Here is an 18,402-nt window from a genome sequence, read left to right on the forward strand (position 1 = left end):
GCAGCAGGAGTTGTGACAGCTAGCGTATCCATGTAAGTGGGCGTAACACGAATGCTTGCCCAGTTATGGGCGTTAAGTTAATTGATTAAGGGCATCGAAGCCATAGAAAGAATTTACGAAAAAATGTACCGTTAAATTGCGAGCATTGTCCAGCTTAAATTGTGCGCCACAAGAAGGGCTGCCACATAATGTGGCAACTGTGCGAGCCTTTGTTGCGTTTTGATTGGAATTTTATGAGCCTTTACCTGCTGTGCCCCGAGATAAGAGGCCAACTGTCTAAGCCAGCCTGCTATGCTATGGCAGCCAGCCATATTTGGCTATATTTATGCGTTTAATAAGCAACATGACATGTTGCAAATGTCATGTGTGTGTCGACTGTCATTCAAATGAAGGAGCTGCCCCAAGTGAGAGCTGGGAGACGCGTGCGCAGGATGTGCTTGATTACTTTGACATTTTGCAGGGTATCTCGGCATGTACGTTAATGAATGAAATAAATTTAATTTTGGCAATTAATGCACTGCCAGGCATCAGACGTCAGCAAGTTTCCCCCCTCAGTCGCAATCTGTTAACTTTATGTTTATCATTATTGACTCGTGAGTGCTTCGCTCGCCCTTTCACTTGTCGCTCATAATGAGCGCCGAGTTCCGACTGTGGCGCCGCCCCCTCTTACTAGGCGTGGCCGTTCTTGGCTTAGATTGGTTCGCATTTCGTAATCAAATATTTCTGCTTTTCGCAAATTGCAATAAAAACGGACAGCAGAGGGTACCAAGCACTAGCCGGAGGGTTGAAACGGCCCAGCTAGCGGCGAGAGGCGAGAGGCGAGAGACACCGCTTAGTCATCATAGTCATCATCATTGAGGCCCGAAGGCAACTTATTGGATTTCTTGTTCTCAAGTGCTGCTTTAACGCTATTTACGAGACAGTTCTCTTTTGATACGAACTCTATAGGAGAAGAGACAGAGCAATCAAGTGCTGCTTTAACGCTATTTACGAGACAGTTCTCTTTTGATACGAACTCTATAGGAGAAGAGACAGAGCAATTTTTTCCTTCACACCTGGTGCATGACTCCATTGTGCGTCCACTTCAAAGCCACTCGAAACTGGAACAAAGGTTATGCATGTGTGTGTGTGTGTGTGAAAAGTCTCTGCAATTAGTGCTAAAAGCAGCATCAAAGCTGAATACAAAGAAATGAAAAAAAGAAGTAAAAGAAAAGCGAGGCTAATAACTAGATTAGAGCTTAAAGCCGCAAACGTGACTTCATTAAATATGAACTGAAGCCACAAAAAAAAAAAGGAAGAGAAGGAAACGCGTTTGCAGTTAATCGACGCTTTCCATATGAGATATGAAGGATAATATTACAATGCGCTCGCTGTCCATGTATCCATTACACTCGACTGGCCGACTGCATTGGCTGAGAGGGTGATTTCTCGGACGGGCCGGCCGATTAGTTCAGTCAGCCGCAACCAAGTTCTGGGCCATGTCCACTCGTTGCCGAGTCCATCAATGGCACATCAAACTGTCCGAGCAATAACAACAATGGAACCATTCAATCAGCGCGCATAAAAACATAAAGAGATTTTAATTTTTTGATTATGGTGAGCGTGTGTTCGTCCACTGTGTGTGTGTGTGTGTGTGGGTGTGTGTGATATGTGCGTGTCCTGCTCTCGAGGGACTTTTTCCTCTTTGCCTTTGTCCAATCGTTAATCAATGAAGTTCGTGTGTGGAACTCCCCTTCGATCGAGACGCAGAACCCTCTGGTCAGCAGCAGGACAGCTCATTTGTGGATTTAGCATAATAAAAAAGAAGGGAAAAGGAAGAAAAATCAAGCAAGTTGATTAAATTTCGTTCGAGCTGAAGAAAAGCGTCACGAAATTTTCTGTGCTAATGCGTCGTAATTTCTGTTAAAGTCAGTTCCGGACAAGGGGAAGTTAGTCGAGGTTGATGTAATTCAGACTATAATTGCAGTTCATCAGCTGCAACCGGAATTGCGCTGGGCTATAATACTCTACATATATAGTTGGTACAGCACCTGAGGTTGGGAAAATGTTAAAGCAACGCCTGCTTCCGCTCAATTAAACAATTGAATGCAATTGAAGGCCTACTACACAACAAAAGACAAATCATGGCTATTAATTCCGCACTCGTGGAATGTTTCATTATGTGTGGCAGCAAGCAGCGGGCAACTGGAACCCGGGCAACTTCTGCCACTCTTCTGTGTGCACACATGTGGCTCAAGGATTCCAATGCTCCTGCCTGCTGCTGTTGCTCCTGCTCCTTCTGCTTACTTTTAATTTCCTTGCGCCGCCTTATTACTTCCATTCATATGCAAATCGTTGGACTGTAACACACAAGCCAGCAGCAGCAGCAGCAGCAGCATCAGTGGAAAACCTGAAAAGCCCAGCGCAACAAAAGTCAAAAGAAAAACGAGAAAGGAAAAGGAAAATTGTATAAATGGGAAAAGCGAACGCGCATCAAGTCGCTTGGCATTTGGCTGTGAGCGATTAAAAAACGGCAACTGCCTCTGTCAAGGCATATGCTTAGCATATGAATGCCCAATCCTCCAATACCATATAGTACACTCGAAAAAATATGAAGAGCTTCTTCAATATGGATATTGCAGTAAAAAGTCTATACAGTGAATTTAATTAAACAAAACTGTGGGATTCTTAAGCTATTCATAATAGAAAAAAATTCTTTAAAATGTAAACCATTATATTTTTTTAATTAAATAATTTATTATTTAATTTAAAAAAAATTGAACAACCGAAAATATTTTTATTTATTTACTAATATCAGTTTAATATTTAATAACATTATTAATATTAATTTTAATTTTAATTGTTATTAATTTTTTTAAATATTTATATTTATATTTATATTATTTTCATTTGTTTACCTTAAACTCATTTTTTAGTCAATTCAAATTTTCGTTCAACATATACCTTACATTGTTTTCAGTGCATCATCTTAAAGTGCCTGAGAGCTCTTGCTGAGTTCGCAGGATTTTCACCTCGTAACCCAAAAAATGTACTCCGTGGTGTTGGTGTGGTGGTGGTGATGGTGGTGTTTCTGTCTTTTAACTACCCGCGAATGGACCGTCAAATGCTTTATGGGGTTGTTATTATTGTTGTTGTTGTCGCTGTCCTTGTTGTTGTTGTTGTCGTGATGTTGGGACTGTACCAACGATATGAGTGCTACAATTTGGATTTTAAGCATGCCATATCAAATTTAAATGAATCGCTTTGCCTACCTCCGGGGACTACATGTGGCGCTTATAGTTCTATAGATTTAGGGTTACAGAATTGTATCACTTATGTGCTTATGTGTGTGTGTGTGTGAGTGTGTGTATTTGTTTGCGCATAGAAACAGTTCACATTTCCAATTTCCGCTGCGATTTCGCTCTTTTGTTTGGCAAAACAATTAATGTTATTTTGCATAATAGTTGGGCGTTGAGCCTTGGGCGTTGGGCGTTGGGTTTGCTCTGTGTCGCAGCCACACAAAAGGTCACACAAATGCTGTTGGCCACATGTGGTCCACAAAACCTACAACTCCCTTGAATTTCTAGTTTCGCTATCGTTGTCTGCTGCTCTTGCTATCAAATTGTATTTGACTTTGAAACAAGCTCGCTGACGGCGACAAAAAGGTGTATGTGTAGTGATGTGTGTGTGTGTGTGTGTATGTGAGTGTGCATGTGCGTGTGCGTGTGTCTGTCAAGTTATTCGCTGACAGCTTCAAGTGCTCTTCTTCCTTAGGCTCAACGCTACTCGCTTCGACTTCAAGTGCCGCTTTGCTAATGTGCAAAAAATGTTGCCGAACTTTGTTGCAGCTGCAAATTGTCGCTGTGCTGCCGCAACGAGTGCCACTTGAGTATTTGGGAGAATTGCCAAAAAGACACACACAAGTGTTGTGTCACACACTCGCTCACTCACACACATATGGCCTGCTTCCCTGCTTATTTATTTATTTTCGCTTAAATGACACGAATTTGTCATCTGATTGCAGAGAGCTAACATGCGCCCCGTTGCTTTGCCCCAGACCAGCTCAGCTCCCAGCTGCCGTCAGCTCCTGCCCCACCCACTCTCACATACATATGTCGTCGTTGTTTGCTTGGCCCAACGCCCACCTTTTGTTTGCACAGTAGCTCAAAATTTCAATTAGAAGGGAACACAGTAAAAAAAATAAATTGTATTGTTAAGAAAATGTTACAAAATGTTTATAATTAGTTTTTCGTATGCAAATTTGAGTGTGGCAACAAATTGAAATTAAATATTCTTTCTATTGTGCGAACTTTGACCTCAGGCTGTGACCCACTGCCTTAGAAATTGAGGTCTGACAGCCCACAGCTCGACAAGGTGACGTTGGTTATTCAGGCACGTTCACTGCATTACTTCCGCCACATTGAGCCGATGTTGTTGGCAATTTAATTTCAATAAAATAAATATGCATAGCTCACTGTACAGTCTGCACAATTATAAAGGAAAATTCATATAATTTGCACACGTTCAAATGCCAACCCAAACGAGATAAACGGAAGTAAACGACGTCGGCAGCAGTTTCAAGAGAGATTCGCATCTTCTCACTCTGCAGCTGCCTGAAGTGCTTTTCCACTCATTTCAACAGCTTGTTGCTAATTTCTAATAAATATTGAACACATCTCCCGGGAGAGTGGGGAGGGTGTGGACTGCGCGTTGGCAATATGCAAATTATGCCAGCACAATTTTCGCACAATATGAAAGTCATAATTTTTCAAGGCATCACGTGTCGCCTTGGCCTGTGATTATTATCATTGCAATGCATTGGAGGGTTCGCATTATGCCCATGTTGATTAAAAATCTAATGTCTATTGCTGTTTATGTTTGTGCTTGTTTATACATGTACTACAATGGAGTTTGTTGATTTTGCGTTAGCGACACGTGGCACAGCATGACGAGCCGCAAAGAGGGAGAGAGAGAGAGAGGGAGAGAGAGAGAGAGAGAGGTGTACAGTTGAGCCTATTGAGAGTCGTACGGAGTACAATCCATTTAAGCAGCAAACTCTTAAAAATGTTAGAAATGAAGGTGAAGTTATTAACACAGTCTTCTACAGAATTAAAAAAAAATAAGGCAAAATTTGCGATTTCAGCCCTAAATCAATAATCAAGTCAGGAGTTTGAATTCAATTCGTTACAATTTATTGCGAATGCAGATTGATTTTGAATATAATACGCATTTTATAGAGCTTGCAGTCTCTACTTTTAGATTCATTTCAAATATAATATGAACTATTAGAACTTAATATATTATTTTTAAAATTATAATAAATTTTTGATATGAACACCATCTGCTTTGACTATGGCCTGCAGTTTAGATGTACAGCTGTTCATATAAAACACATCAATTTAATAATTTGTAATCAAAGATTTTTCAATGAAACACACATAAAAAATCTTAATTTTTTCCTATATTTGTCAAGCCATCAGCTTTCCCTATTTAATATCCCGCTCACTCAGCTTGATTCATCATTTATTGCATACTTTTCGGTTGTCGCATTTAATGCAAAATAAAATTCACTTTGTGCAATTATTAGTGATGCTTGAAAGAAGTCCGGGTAGTGGCTCTAGTCGTTCTCTGATGCTTGTGATGCTTGCGTTTTCTGTCACGATTGCCGTGCTCCTTGTTGTTGTGCGTCCATTTTGGGCTGAATCGGAGTCTAAGCAGTGGCCGAGGATTGCCAAACATAATGGCCGCCGGTCCCGCATGAGCGAATGCCTCAGTCGAAGTTGCCTCAATCTGTGTACATTCAAATTGTGCAACTGACTGTCAAGGACTTCAACTACGTACCTCCACAGAATGATGATGTCTGCCGTCACACAATAGCAGCAGGGCACTCCATAGAGTTAAGATCAAGCAATAGCGCCACATAATACTTCGATTGACTGTTTAATTGTAACTCAAATATCAATATATGCGTTTTTTTATGCGTGTACTAAGCTCAAGCTCTTCACTCTGACTGATATGTCCATTACACTACTGTTTACGACCGACCAGATTATCAACCGTCTGTGGATTGTATATATACATATATATATACATTTATGCATACAGATTATACACTATATCCGCTGGAGAAGGAGCATCGATTTACTCGAGGGAACAAATGTATAAATATAAACATACACACATATATATTTCTTAATTAAACTCAATATTATATAGATATGAACGATATACTCTCCATTATACAATATTAAGTTGTGCCTTTTGTACATACACTTCAGTTTTAGGGTTGTCATATTACAAATTTATATTTTAATATCACATTTAAGTCATGCTCCAAAATAGTAACAACTGTGAATACGAGAACGCTTAAAAAGCCTGAGATACAGAGATGAATATCCGTTCATACATATATATGCGTGAAAGGTCTAAAAGCGATTGGTGTCTAATACTAAGAAAAAGGTTGAGTTTTTGGAGAATATAATAAACTCCATATAAATACATATAAATATAAGTGTTAACCTAGCTTAAACATTAAGTATTAAAAAAGAAAATACAAATAACAAACCAGCTAATATTATGAAGAGTCCACAATATAATAATTTCCTTTCTTCCTTTCTTATGCAGCAAGTGTATAACAACTTCGTTTACACTAACTCTCGGTAAGCCTTTATTTATGCTTCCCGTTCGGCACATAAGACGCAATACGTAAAATGCTTTTACTCCGATAAGAACGCAAATATTTGTCTCTCTGTCCCGTCGTTCGTTCTTCCCAGTTCCCACTTTCCACTAATTCTATTTTTATTCTCTCAGTAATTCTGACATCCATTAACTAATGAAAACGATACTCTCAATATATACCCACATATACATATACATATATATATTATAAACATTTATTTCTCTTTTTTCGCATTCTAATTTCATTGTATTTCCCCAACAATTTCAACCAAATGCCCATGTGAATTACCCTTGAACCCAGCCCACTTTCCCATGTGCCCGCCCCTCTTGTATACATATGTGGCTGTCATGCAAAGCGTTTGATGGTCGTATCCTGTCCTGTGACAGACATTTAATGGCAGCGTCAACGTCTGTCGCATTTCGTTGATATTATTGTTGTTGATACGGGAGCTGCTCGCGAAATTAACAAATCGATAAACTTTTATCGTTATGCATTTCGTTGCTCAGCTGCACATAAATGGAAATCCAATTGGCGAGCACATAAAAAAACGGCACGAAACATCTAATAAAACGTCACTGGCTAGGCTTAGAGGCAAAACGGTTCTGCACCTGTAGAGCTACGGCCATATGGCTAATTTTATGGAGTTTACCTATTCATTTTCCAATTTTGTCCAAACAAACAAACTTTTTACACAAAAGCCTCTGCGGCAAAAACTCTGGCCCAACTCAATTATCCACTGCAAGAGGGTTGCTTCGACTTTTAAATTCGATTAGGCGACCTTTTCTACTGCACAGCATACAATTTGGAATTTTTCCAAAGTTGAGTGGGCGTGGCAGCTGAACTGTATTGCCCCATAGTACTCTAAACAATTTTCAATTTTTGTGGTTACAGCTATTCACTTATTATTCTCTTTGGGCTGCTCAGAATGGACAGATGTGACTCTAAAAAAAATAATAACCACTTACTTGGCAAGAAGAGGGCGTGGCTGTACCCGATTTAGTTCTGACTGCCCCTGAGTAATACGAGTAATACAACCATTTCAATGTCTATGTCTTCTTCACACTTCAAAATTTCTTGCAATTTTCAATGTCAAAAACATTTGGCAATTTCCTAACATTTACTTAACATTTATGTAAACATGCATACATATATCTCTATTTAGTTCAAGGTTAACGAAAATCGCCAACGCTTCGTAATGAGCTGTGCAAATAGCGACGGCAGCAAGAGCAACAGAGACAGTAGCACTAATGCCTCACTGTCTTCTTCAGACTGTTAAACATCATCATGAATATTAATGCGACATATCGCACACATATCAGCATAAATAGCATTAACATTAACATTAACAGCAACAACAACAGCAGCAGCCGAAGCAGCAGCCGCCGCAGCAACCCGTCAAAGAGTCAAGTTCACTTTCACTACGCTGACGCATACTCGATCACTATCATCATCACAATGATGATGATGATGATCATCAGCATTCAGTGTTGGCCAGTGACCAATTTTGGTCAGTGGCACAGTTGGAATCAGCAGCGGCCGCTGCCAAACTGTGCATACAAATTGTTTGCCCTGTCTTGCGGCTATTTTTGGCCAACTCGGTTTGGCCTGATGAATGGCATCGATTTGAATTTGGGCAGCATTAGGCTTGGCTTGAATTGAGTTGGCTTGGCTCGGCTTGGCCATGCCCAGCTCGTCTCCATTTGGCCCGCATTGCATCACTGCTCACGTTCGAAATCGGCCGTAGTCCGCGTTGAGCCAGGTCTACGCCAGGTCTGCCTGCCTGGACTGCACGCGAATGATGAGTGAAAGCAAAGTGTGGCAATCAATGACGACATCAAAACTACGACGAAAAACACATATATATATATATATATATATTGAATATGGTAGCAGCGATGACTGTGGATATCGAAGGTTAAATGCTCTAACAATGTTTATTATGATTGAATATTTTAGATTATGATTTTCATATTCTCAAAGAAGAACCGACTTTGATTCTTTGCCTTTCAAAGTTGAATTTCAGCTGGCAGAATTGGAGTTTTAAATAAGTGGATTGATTTTAGAGTTTTTGTTATTGAAATTTAATTATTTACAGAAGCTGGATATTATAATTTTAATATTGTATTGCATATATACAAATATATAAAATGTTCTCATTGATCAATCTTAATATGTATCACAATATAGTCAAAATATTTTAAAAATTAAATTATGTAAATACTATAATAATATATTGAATAAAAATTAAAAGAGGAAATATTTATAAATATATTATATTGTTTGTTTTAGAATTTGATTAATTTATTTTATTGTTCTTCTTCTCAACCATTTCTATACGTTTTGTACTTCCTTTACCAAATCATAATACCCCTTGTTAGTGTATTTAAAACTGCAATATCAAGTTTAACCAGCTGCTGACAGGGATGTAAAAAAAGTGAAACAGCTGACTGGCTGTCTATATAACTGTCTGGCTGGTAAGCTGTCCGTTTAGCTGTCTGTTCAATCATTTGCTTAACGTCTCGCCTCTTTCATGGACACGCCCCACAGCCCTGGGGCTCAAGGGCATGCGACGCTAACTAAGTGCAAGTGCAAACAGTAAATTCAACTCTTCTTCATTGTTATCTCCCTCAGCTCCGTAGCGATGAGTCAGCAGCATCGACTAGCTCCAACTGCCGCTGGAACCGTGCCAAGATCAGCTCAGGTCTTGGAACATTTCTCGCTTTTGATTAATAAGGAAAACGCTCTAGTGTGTGTAAATATTTTAATAGCTTATTTCAATAGAAACATGTTTTTCAGACTTTTATTAGCTCACACACACATGCTAAAGCACACACACACCCATACAGACACACGCTCACACACTCACGCACAGACACAACGGCATGCACACACGCACTCACACTAATTAACTGTTAGATACATAATTAGCAAAATATGTACAAATATTTAGAAACAGTTCAGTCCCCAGTGCCCAGCAACCCCTCCCCTACCCGCCTTTCTGCTAGGCGCCAACTGTTATCGGCATATTGAAATATCTCCGAGCTGCAAATCTGACGTCAATATTCCGCATTCCGTCCTCGTCTATAAGTTAATATGCCTCTCAATCCAGCTACTGGCTCATAAAAGTATATATTTTCTATTGCCCAACCATCCTCTCCCTCATTCTATCTATCCCTCCCCCTCTCTCAATATCCCTCTAGACGAAAGCTCTTTCTTCCCATCTATACTCTCTCTTCCACTCCTTCTCTATTTCTTGATTATGCTCTCGATCCAGTTGATGTAGCTCAGCACCGATGTATATACGCCCGGTCCGGAACCGCATTGTGTGAATCCGTAGCTTACAATGCCGTAAGCCACCCACCGGGAGTGTTGACGATCGAAGAACATGAGCGGACCTCCGCTGTCACCGGCACAGGTGTCTTTGGCCTTCTCGCCGCCGGCGCAGAGTTGCTTAGGACCCAGTCGCACACCATAGAGATCCAGCATCTTGCTGCAGTTTTCGCTGGACACATAGGGTATACGCAGCTTCAGTTTGATTGGGCTGTGCGTATTTATGAAGTACTTGTTGACTATAAGAGATTGATCAGAATTAGAACGGCAGTACAGCTGGCTGCTACAGCTAGGCGAACACTTACAGAGATCGGTGCGTCCCCAGCCGGAGACGGAGAACATTTGCCCTTCGGTCAGCGGTGTCTGAACTGTCTTGTCGGGCAGGCAGATGGGCATGATGAAGTGCGTGAAGCTAACCGGATGCTTCAGCCGGATTATGGCAATGTCATTGTACTTGTGACTCGAGTACTCCTTGTACTCCGGATGCACATGGATATGCTCATATGCAATATCCAGTGCCGCATCCGCGCAGCTCAAGTAATTGGGCTCCTCAATGCAATCAGGCTCCGTCTTGACATTAAACTCCCCCAAACGCACATGTTTCCTGTAATGTCGCTGATGATGTTAATATACCCTTAAGTAATGCTCATTTAACAAACTTACAAGCCGCGACGTTCCCGCACACCCTCGCCCTGAACACAATGGGCAGCTGTCAAAACATGTCGATCGTCAATCAGAGCTCCACTGCAACCATAGTCATCTAAGGACAATGTAGAGAAGAGGATATTAGTTCATTTGAAATTACTATTTGCTCTGAGCCGCAACTTACTTGAATGATAGACGAGCAATGCCAGCCATGGGTATTCGTCTAGTTCAGCAATTTCCCCGCCATAGATGCGATTCGTGACCTGCTTGCCACACTCGTTGAGCAGATTGAAGCCCGTGCTGGGCTCCACGGTTTGAATGCGTCTCTTCAGCTTCTTCCGCTTGAAGCGCGCGGTGACATCCAGAAAGCGACGATACTCAAACTTGGTGAATTGTATAACCGGATAGAGATAGTCCTGTCCATTGGCTGGGCAGCATACGAGAGGATTATACGAAGCATCCTCCAGCGTAAGGTCAGCAGCAGTTGCTGTTACATTTGCCGTTTCCGTTGCATTTGCTGTTGTCATTGCAGTTGCATTTACAGTTGTCTCCATTTCGCATTGCACCTTCTTCAGAAAGTTGACGCGCTCCGAGCTCAAATTCGTCACATTGCGCACCTGTAAATAGGCGGCGCACTGGCTCACCTGTACACAAATGCCACGCTTTGTTTCGTTGGGTATATCGCAAGCCAGCTGCGCCGACCGAGACGGCTGCGGCTGAAGCTCAGCGCTGCCGGCTGTGATGCGCAGGGCAAGGGCGAGCAATGTGCCGGCCACCCACAATGCGCCGCTGTTTGGGTGAGGGTACATCAGCGATTGGCCGAGTCCAGGTCCAAACAATGCGATGCTTTAACGAGAGCGACGCCAACGTCGACAAACGGAGAGGCGGTCAGGCGGGGGACAACGCGACGTATACGCAATCGCGAACGCGTGCAATGGCCAAAAGCAAATGTCGCGAATATCGAATTGTTGACTGTTGATTGTTGATTGTTGACTGTTGATTGTGGACTGTGGATGGCTGAGCGGCTTATGAAAACGCAAACGAAAAGTGAATCCGCTCGCGTGAACGCTCGGCCGTATATTAAAATCCAATTTGAATGCTGCGCGCAGCGGCGACAGCGTCAACCGAAACCGAAACTAAAACCGATACCGAAACTACAACAGCGACTCGGAAGAGCCGAAGCTAAGAGTGCCAAAAAAAAAAAGCAAAAATAAATAAAATGAAAACAAAAAGCAAAAGTAAATAAATAAATAAATGAACGAACACAGCCCTCGCCAGCTTGTGACACCAAAACGAGCCCAAAAACTGCAATCGCCGTTAACGAAACGGGAGCAACGGTCAGCGATGTTGTTGTTGTTGTTCTCATCGTGGCTGCGGCTGCTGCTGCTGCTACTGTTGTTGTTGTTATTGCTGGCCGCACGCTGGCAACTGGTACGCGAGTCCGGTTATGCAATCAGCCGTCAGCTGTGTTTTCTGGTTTCACTTTCATTCGGCGTTCGAGCTGTGCGAATAGGCATTGCCTACTTTTAGGGGAAGCTTAAAAAGCTGCTAGCAAAAGCTTTTAGGGAAGAGTGAGAGAGGCAGAGAGATAGAGCTTTTACAATTGAATATATATGAATATGGAATTAGATCAATAGGAGCAGAGAACGGATGCAAGATCGATCGATATGACTAATTGTAAGTAAGAAGCGGACTTATATACATATATGCAGATATGAACATTATATCACGCAATTCAATTCAAGTTGTCATAGTTAATGAATCATATAGGATATGAGCCCTTAATTATAATTGTTTTAAGAAGAATACTAATCACATTGGAAACTCCAAAACCAAAATTACCCGGAATCTACAATAACTAAATGTGTATTAGATTGATAATTGAAATGTCCCTGCTGCCATTGAGACATAACGAATGGGTGCTTCAAATGAGTAAGTGCCAAGGTTCTCTATATGATTTTCTAATTCAAAGTTCTGTTTATATGCATTTCACGTTGATTTGCCTAATAAATTCATTAAAAAAAAAATTTTATATATGATAACTAATAATCCATTCAGTTTCAACATCAGGTTCATTAGGTTACTTCTGGTGGTAAATATTTTATATATAAATAGTGTTTATAGACCAAAATTGTATCTCTATATATCAGATATATATCGTAATGTAATTCGATATGCTCCATAAAACTATGTCTGAAAGGCCAGATCAAATAAAAATCGATTGATTTATAAAATATTGTTCACGTATATTTTAAGCAAATGCAATCTAGAAGTGTCTTCTCCCTAATAATATTCATCCAAGTTAAGAGTGCGAGCCATAACCACAAAGAGCTTTGGTCAAAGTCCAAGAACAGCTGGCACGGCTTCTACAGCTGTTGCTACGGCTGCCATTGCTTTTGTTGTTGTTGTTGTTGTCTTCGCCAATTGTTACCGGAAGCTTTTGTTGCGGTTTATGTTTATATGCCGTGGTCAATTAATGTATGGCGGCAATGTCAATGGCAGGCGATTGTATTGACGGACGTGCTGGAAAATCCAAAGGTTTTTCAAAGCTCAGGTTCATTCACTTTGCACATAGTCTCTAAGCTAGATTCTTTTATTTTGGCTAAAACACTTATGACTAAAATTAAATATGCTATTGATATAGATATATGTATGTATGTATAAACGAGTATGTAGGCAAGATCACATTTCGAGCTTTAGTTTTAGGGCGAGCGCTGCTCTCGTTAGGCTCTCACATTCTGCTTTATCCAGATGTCGTAGGCCGCAACGCTGGTATAGACGCCCGGCCAGTCCTTCAAGCCGCACTTGTAGCCAAACGAGACAATGCCCTCTAGCACCCAGGTATTGTCCCGGAACCGCAACAGTGGTCCGCCGGAGTCACCATCACAGCTATCCTGCGCATATTTCCCGCCCGCACACATCTGTGTGGGCATGATGCTGATCTTGCGCTCCGAAAATTTACGCTTACACTGCGCCGGCTCCACAAAGTTAACGGTTAGCTTCTGCTTGATGGGACTGCGTGCTGTTTGCAGTGTCCGGCCGTAGCCAACGACCGTATACTGTTGTCCCGCCCGCTTCGTTTCCGGCGCCACCACCGAAGGCAAGCAGGCTGGCTGTATGCTGCTCGAGTAGTGAACATTTCGGTCCAGCCGCACCAGTCCAATGTCGTGCAGCTGATTCGGCGACCTCTCCTTGTACAGCTCATGGACGATCGCCTCCTCAATGCCCAAGCGCTGGGCAGCCGGCGCACAGGCGCCGCCGCCTCTCGGACAATCCACTGCAGAGCGCGTATCGTGCTCGCCCAGACGCGCCGAGGCACTAAAATATAACAAATTAAGTAATACAAATTTATAACATTAAGTTAAAGCATGGGGCGCGCTTGTTTAGCAGGAAATCAGATATATATTGCTAATTGAATTTAAAAAGTGCGAACGGGTCAGCCGCCAAACACCCAACGTAAAGCGAAACAAAAGCTAAAGCAAAAGCAAAAGCAGCCGGTCGAGTAAATTAAGAGCGCAACGAATTGTTATCCACTTTGAACCGCCGTTCCATGACACCTGCACCCCCTCCCAACCCAAACTCCACCCTTTTCCCCTGCCCCAACGACGAAAAAAAAACACCCAACTTAACCCAGCCCAGAGCAAGACTTAAATGAATCACGTTAATAAGGCAGCAGCAGCAGCCGCAGAAGTCGCTAAACGCTTTGAATCTGGTTTGGCCAACTTAATTAATATTCTTAAATATTTCGACAATAACAATCAGAGCGTCACACACCCAGAAAAAACAGAGATATACAAGCGGTTAGATGGAGTCCCCCAAAACGGCTTGGAAATCGCAGTTCGATTGACAGCAATGCGTGAAATTTTTTTACGTATGATTAAGCAGTGCGAATTTTCGTCACGGCTAACGGAAAGTTGAATGAATTTATGAAACCTGCTCGTAAGTAAATTCAAAATTTTACTCACAGTGGTCCAATTTGTCGCACGATCCGTCCGACTAGACAGTGGGCAGCGGTGAGCACATAGCGCTGATTAATCAAGGTGCCCGCACAGCTAGTAGAGAGTCCGTTGCCGGCAAGCCGTCTGTACTCGAGCAGGACCATCCAGGGGAACTCGTTGAGATCGGCATCCTCGCCGCCATAGATCTTGTTCTCAATGGTAACACCACCGCAGGCGGGTGGCTGTGGCAGCAGAGCCGAGCCATCCACCTGCTGTGGCTGGCGTCGACCTTGACCCGGACTCTGCGACAGACTGCTGTCGGCGCTTGGCTCCTCGCCAAAGCTCCAGGGTCGCCGATCGCTGGGAAAGAGCAGTGTGGTTGGCGCTGGCGTATTGGGCGCACGATTCCAACTGAAATCGTAGCCCTCGCTGAGATCACTGAAGTCCGGATAGTCGGCAAAGTTGGGCGTCACACGGTAAGTGCGCGTGTAGCCCGTATCTCGAGTGCAGCAGACAAATGGTAGATTATCTTGGCCCATTCCACAGCTTGACTCTTTGATGAACTGCTTCTCCGTGGTCGACAGAGGCGACTGCTGCAGCACCGAATACAGAGTCTGGCACTCATTTATCTGCACACAAAGGCCGGCACGTTGATTGGGATTGATGCAACGCGCGTCTGCAAGAGGTAAAGAGAGAGACAGAGAGAAAGAGAGAGAGACAATCAGAGATCTGGTTTATGTGGGGAAGAACACGGCCTAAACATGAGAATTGACAGCGACATTTCTGTGGTTCACCAACTCGCCTAAAATAGCCGAGTCATTGATGTTTATGTTATTTATATTTGTGTATTAAAACTGAATGGAAAGTTATCTGAAGAAGTCGAAATAGGCCAAATCGGTAGATATTTTGGGTTTTCATTGAAATGAATGTTCTTTGACTTTAAAGTTATATATGAAACATTGTATACTAAACATATTTTGAGACATTAGCTTTAGAAAATCTACTCTAACTAAAAAAAATTTTGTATTTAAATTTTAAAATTTATTTTACAAGTTTTTTTTATATATATGTATATGCTTTAAAAAAATCAGTAAACACTTGAAGCTTATAAATATTTAAAATAATATATATTTAAAATTCAATAAAAACCATAGTTTTATTCCAAATTTAATTTACAAATTAAATTTTATAAAATATAAAAAATATGCATTCTCAAAATATATTTTGACTTTTCTCAAGACATTTCTTTACCTATAAATAGGCTTTATTGTTTATGAAAATTGAACTGAGTGTTCAACAATTGCTTGCTGAACAATATTAAATCGGACCTGTGTATAACCTAGATACACCGAAATAATTGAGCAATTCTCACTCATTTATAACATTGTCTTCATATTATCTTATTCTTTTTTTTTTTTTTTTATTGTAAGCAGTTGATTTAAGTTATATTTACATCAAAACGAAACGTTTCATCACGTAAATTTCAGTACAAAAATTGTTGTTTTAAGGTTGCATTGAACTTGGCACGCGCTGGTGCTTAACAGTCTTTAGCGACTGGCTGAAAACCGGCTATAATTAGTATTTAATTATGCACTTTTCCCCAAAGCTCGTGTATATGGTTCGAGTTTTTTTTTCGGTAAACAACGCATTCTCTTAGTATTAGGTACGTATTAAGGAAATCCCGAAGAATTTGTGGTTTTTCATTTGTCACTTACAACGCGCTCTTGTGTAATCCGCAGATAAAATGCACAGCAACAACACAAACAATTTCATAATTATTAAATTAATAACAGATGCTTTATGAAATTATAAACATTTAAAAATGGAATATTTGTATGTATATATGTTTTGTATAATAACCGTTCAACTAGACGCTTGAAATGAAACTGTGAGTGGCTGGCAGTTGTGTAAGAGCTTTTATAGCCGCGATCGTGATTAGCTGAGAGTTAACACAGCAAGAACGAATGCACACGCGACTCTTGTGAGAACCGGTGTTAAGAACTTGAAAACAAGCAGAGCATCGCGCTCACAGCTTAATCAGCAGCCAGAGGCGAGCGCCTCAAAATGGGGCTTAACATGTGGTTAAAGCATTTGCTACAGACCTAATACCAAATAAATGTTCATAAATATATGTATACATAGATGTTAGCTGTTTTATATATGTCACTAGTCAATACAATACGCGTCTATGCTTCTTGGGGAAAATCTCATATTTTGACAGCGAGTACAGTGAACCTAAGTCAAGTCAATGAAATCCGTGTGCCTCGTCACAAATATGACTGAGACTGTGGCGAAAATTCCGGCTAATTGATTTGAGAACTGCTCTGCTTCGTTTACTCATTTGTCTGAAAATTAAATTTGTTCAATAACCAATTAATTTGTCTATTTGTCATAAGAAATCGATTGATCATAATAGTAGGCTAAGAACCTAATGTTATTTGCTATAAATATTCTTAAAAAATATATATATATAAATATCTGTAATTACATTACTGAGATTTCCTTGATATGCATTTACCAATGTGTTATACTAATCCGAACGGAACTATCCTAACGAGTTAATCTGATAGACTGACCTGTCTCAGCACTAAAATTTCCATTCATTCGTTGATGACTCAGATGCACATCATATTTAAATAACCAACGAAAAATCACATTTCTAATTATATGTGTGTATATATTTTGTAATATATAACATACATAAATTATATATAAATTTAATATAATATGTAGATATTAGATACTATAAAATAAATATATTATATTGTAATCAAAAGTACAAGGTCTTGTATATATAAGCTTAACATCATTTTGATAGTTTTAATGCAATTACAAAAGCAAATATGCATTATTTTTCTTTAATAATCAAAGCGACGTGAAAAAGTAAGTTGTTTAATAAACAAATATCTATAGAAATATGAATCAATCTTTAAGTTAACTAAATTAGTTTACATGTTCCTAAGAGTACGATTTATAATGTAGCTATAAATACAAAGTACAACAAATATTTATAATAAATGGTATTTATAATCTAAAAAGTTTTAATCGATTTTTTTACTACGAAATACTAGAAATATACTTTACACATTTCAGTATGACGTACATCTAAAAATAAATTGTCTGGCATCATAATTAATAGAAAAACTCAACTACTAGTTTAATAAACGTGGAATTTAATCCGTTTTACCCTAGATGGCAATTGAAATTATAATTGTATAGAGAAAACATTCCATTGTACCTTCTACTATTTAAGTTCATAGGAATTTTCAAAAGGACTTTAAGCTTAAGTTGTGAGATATGGGTTTCACTGAAAGTCCACGCCTTTCGTCTTTCCAATTAGCTTCGAAAGAAAGCAATAAAACAAAAAACGAAAAAAAAAAACCTTAGATAAGTTGTGTTGCTTAACATTTGATTCATTTATTTGCCCCGCGGTAAGGACAGTTACATAGAACGCAAAACCCTTTAATTTCCTGTAGCTTTTCCTTTCATTTTATTCTCAAATTGGACCGACCACTGCGGGTTACTAACAAGATCAACATGTTACCGCAGAAAGGGTTCAAATGGAGTTAACTAGCGCACGCGGGAAATGTCAACGCCAGATAAACGTCTGTGCCGGAAAATAGGCGTGGGCATGCTTTAATTAAGCGCGAAATATTCCGAGTGCTAATGCAAAACAGCTTGCAACCCCACCAGAACTAAAATAAATGATTTCACTTGACAGCGGTGGGATTCGAACCCACGCCCTTTCGGACTGGTGCCTAAAACCAGCGCCTTAGACCGCTCGGCCACGCTGCCATATGCCGACGTTGTGATTCCAAGCCAACAACTTTC

The 18,402-nt window shown here is 40.5% G+C and overlaps 2 protein-coding genes, 1 long non-coding RNA gene and 1 other non-coding gene across 5 annotated transcripts; all 4 read right to left on the bottom strand.

The window, feature by feature from the left end:
• Positions 1–5,485: 5,485 nt before the first annotated feature.
• LOC149092047 (uncharacterized) lies at positions 5,486–5,984 on the bottom strand. The gene is made up of 2 exons (XR_016196236.1): positions 5,821–5,984; positions 5,486–5,769 (listed from the first exon to the last, which is right to left on the bottom strand). It is a non-coding gene; the product is annotated as an uncharacterized LOC149092047 (long non-coding RNA).
• Positions 5,985–9,402: 3,418 nt separating this feature from the next.
• On the bottom strand, positions 9,403–11,850 carry LOC108648980 (CLIP domain-containing serine protease B8). Its single transcript, XM_018097963.3, has 4 exons — positions 10,818–11,850; positions 10,652–10,748; positions 10,294–10,592; positions 9,403–10,227 (listed from the first exon to the last, which is right to left on the bottom strand). The coding sequence occupies exons 1-4, from the start codon at positions 11,440–11,442 to the stop codon at positions 9,905–9,907; spliced, it is 1,344 nt and encodes a 447-aa protein (XP_017953452.1). The 5' UTR covers positions 11,443–11,850; the 3' UTR covers positions 9,403–9,904.
• Positions 11,851–13,192: 1,342 nt separating this feature from the next.
• Positions 13,193–16,452, bottom strand: LOC108648981 (serine protease 7). Of its 2 annotated transcripts, none has more exons than XM_018097964.3 (3): positions 16,287–16,452; positions 14,599–15,247; positions 13,193–13,951 (listed from the first exon to the last, which is right to left on the bottom strand). In XM_018097964.3, exons 1-3 carry the CDS (start codon positions 16,342–16,344, stop codon positions 13,357–13,359), a joined length of 1,302 nt encoding a protein of 433 aa, XP_017953453.1. In that variant the 5' UTR covers positions 16,345–16,452; the 3' UTR covers positions 13,193–13,356. The 2 variants fall into 2 exon arrangements, with proteins under 2 accessions (XP_017953453.1, XP_089121792.1); XM_089265666.1 differs by lacking the exon at positions 16,287–16,452 and adding an exon at positions 16,025–16,207.
• A 1,834-nt stretch (positions 16,453–18,286) lies between these two features.
• TRNAL-UAG (transfer RNA leucine (anticodon UAG)) lies at positions 18,287–18,366 on the bottom strand. Its single transcript has one exon. It is a non-coding gene; the product is annotated as a tRNA-Leu (tRNA).
• Positions 18,367–18,402: the final 36 nt, after the last annotated feature.

Source organism: Drosophila navojoa, chromosome 2, assembly GCF_054131105.1.
Source record: "Drosophila navojoa isolate 15081-1374.11 chromosome 2, UAZ_NAV_1.0, whole genome shotgun sequence".
Lineage (NCBI taxonomy): Eukaryota > Metazoa > Arthropoda > Insecta > Diptera > Drosophilidae > Drosophila > Drosophila navojoa.

Excerpts from the sequence above, each read along its gene's own strand:
- LOC108648980 (XM_018097963.3), bottom strand. The coding sequence starts at position 11,442 with ATGTACCCTCACCCAAACAGCGGCGCATTGTGGGTGGCCGGCACATTG. Across the intron at positions 10,749-10,817 it reads ATTGCTCGTCTATCATTCAA|ATGACTATGGTTGCAGTGGA; the intron begins GTAAGTTGCGGC and ends CATTGTCCTTAG. Across the intron at positions 10,593-10,651 it reads GTGCGGGAACGTCGCGGCTT|GAAACATGTGCGTTTGGGGG; the intron begins GTAAGTTTGTTA and ends GCGACATTACAG.
- LOC108648981 (XM_018097964.3), bottom strand. The coding sequence starts at position 16,344 with ATGAAATTGTTTGTGTTGTTGCTGTGCATTTTATCTGCGGATTACACA. Across the intron at positions 15,248-16,286 it reads GGATTACACAAGAGCGCGTT|ACGCGCGTTGCATCAATCCC; the intron begins GTAAGTGACAAA and ends TACCTCTTGCAG. Across the intron at positions 13,952-14,598 it reads GTGCGACAAATTGGACCACT|TGCCTCGGCGCGTCTGGGCG; the intron begins GTGAGTAAAATT and ends GTTATATTTTAG.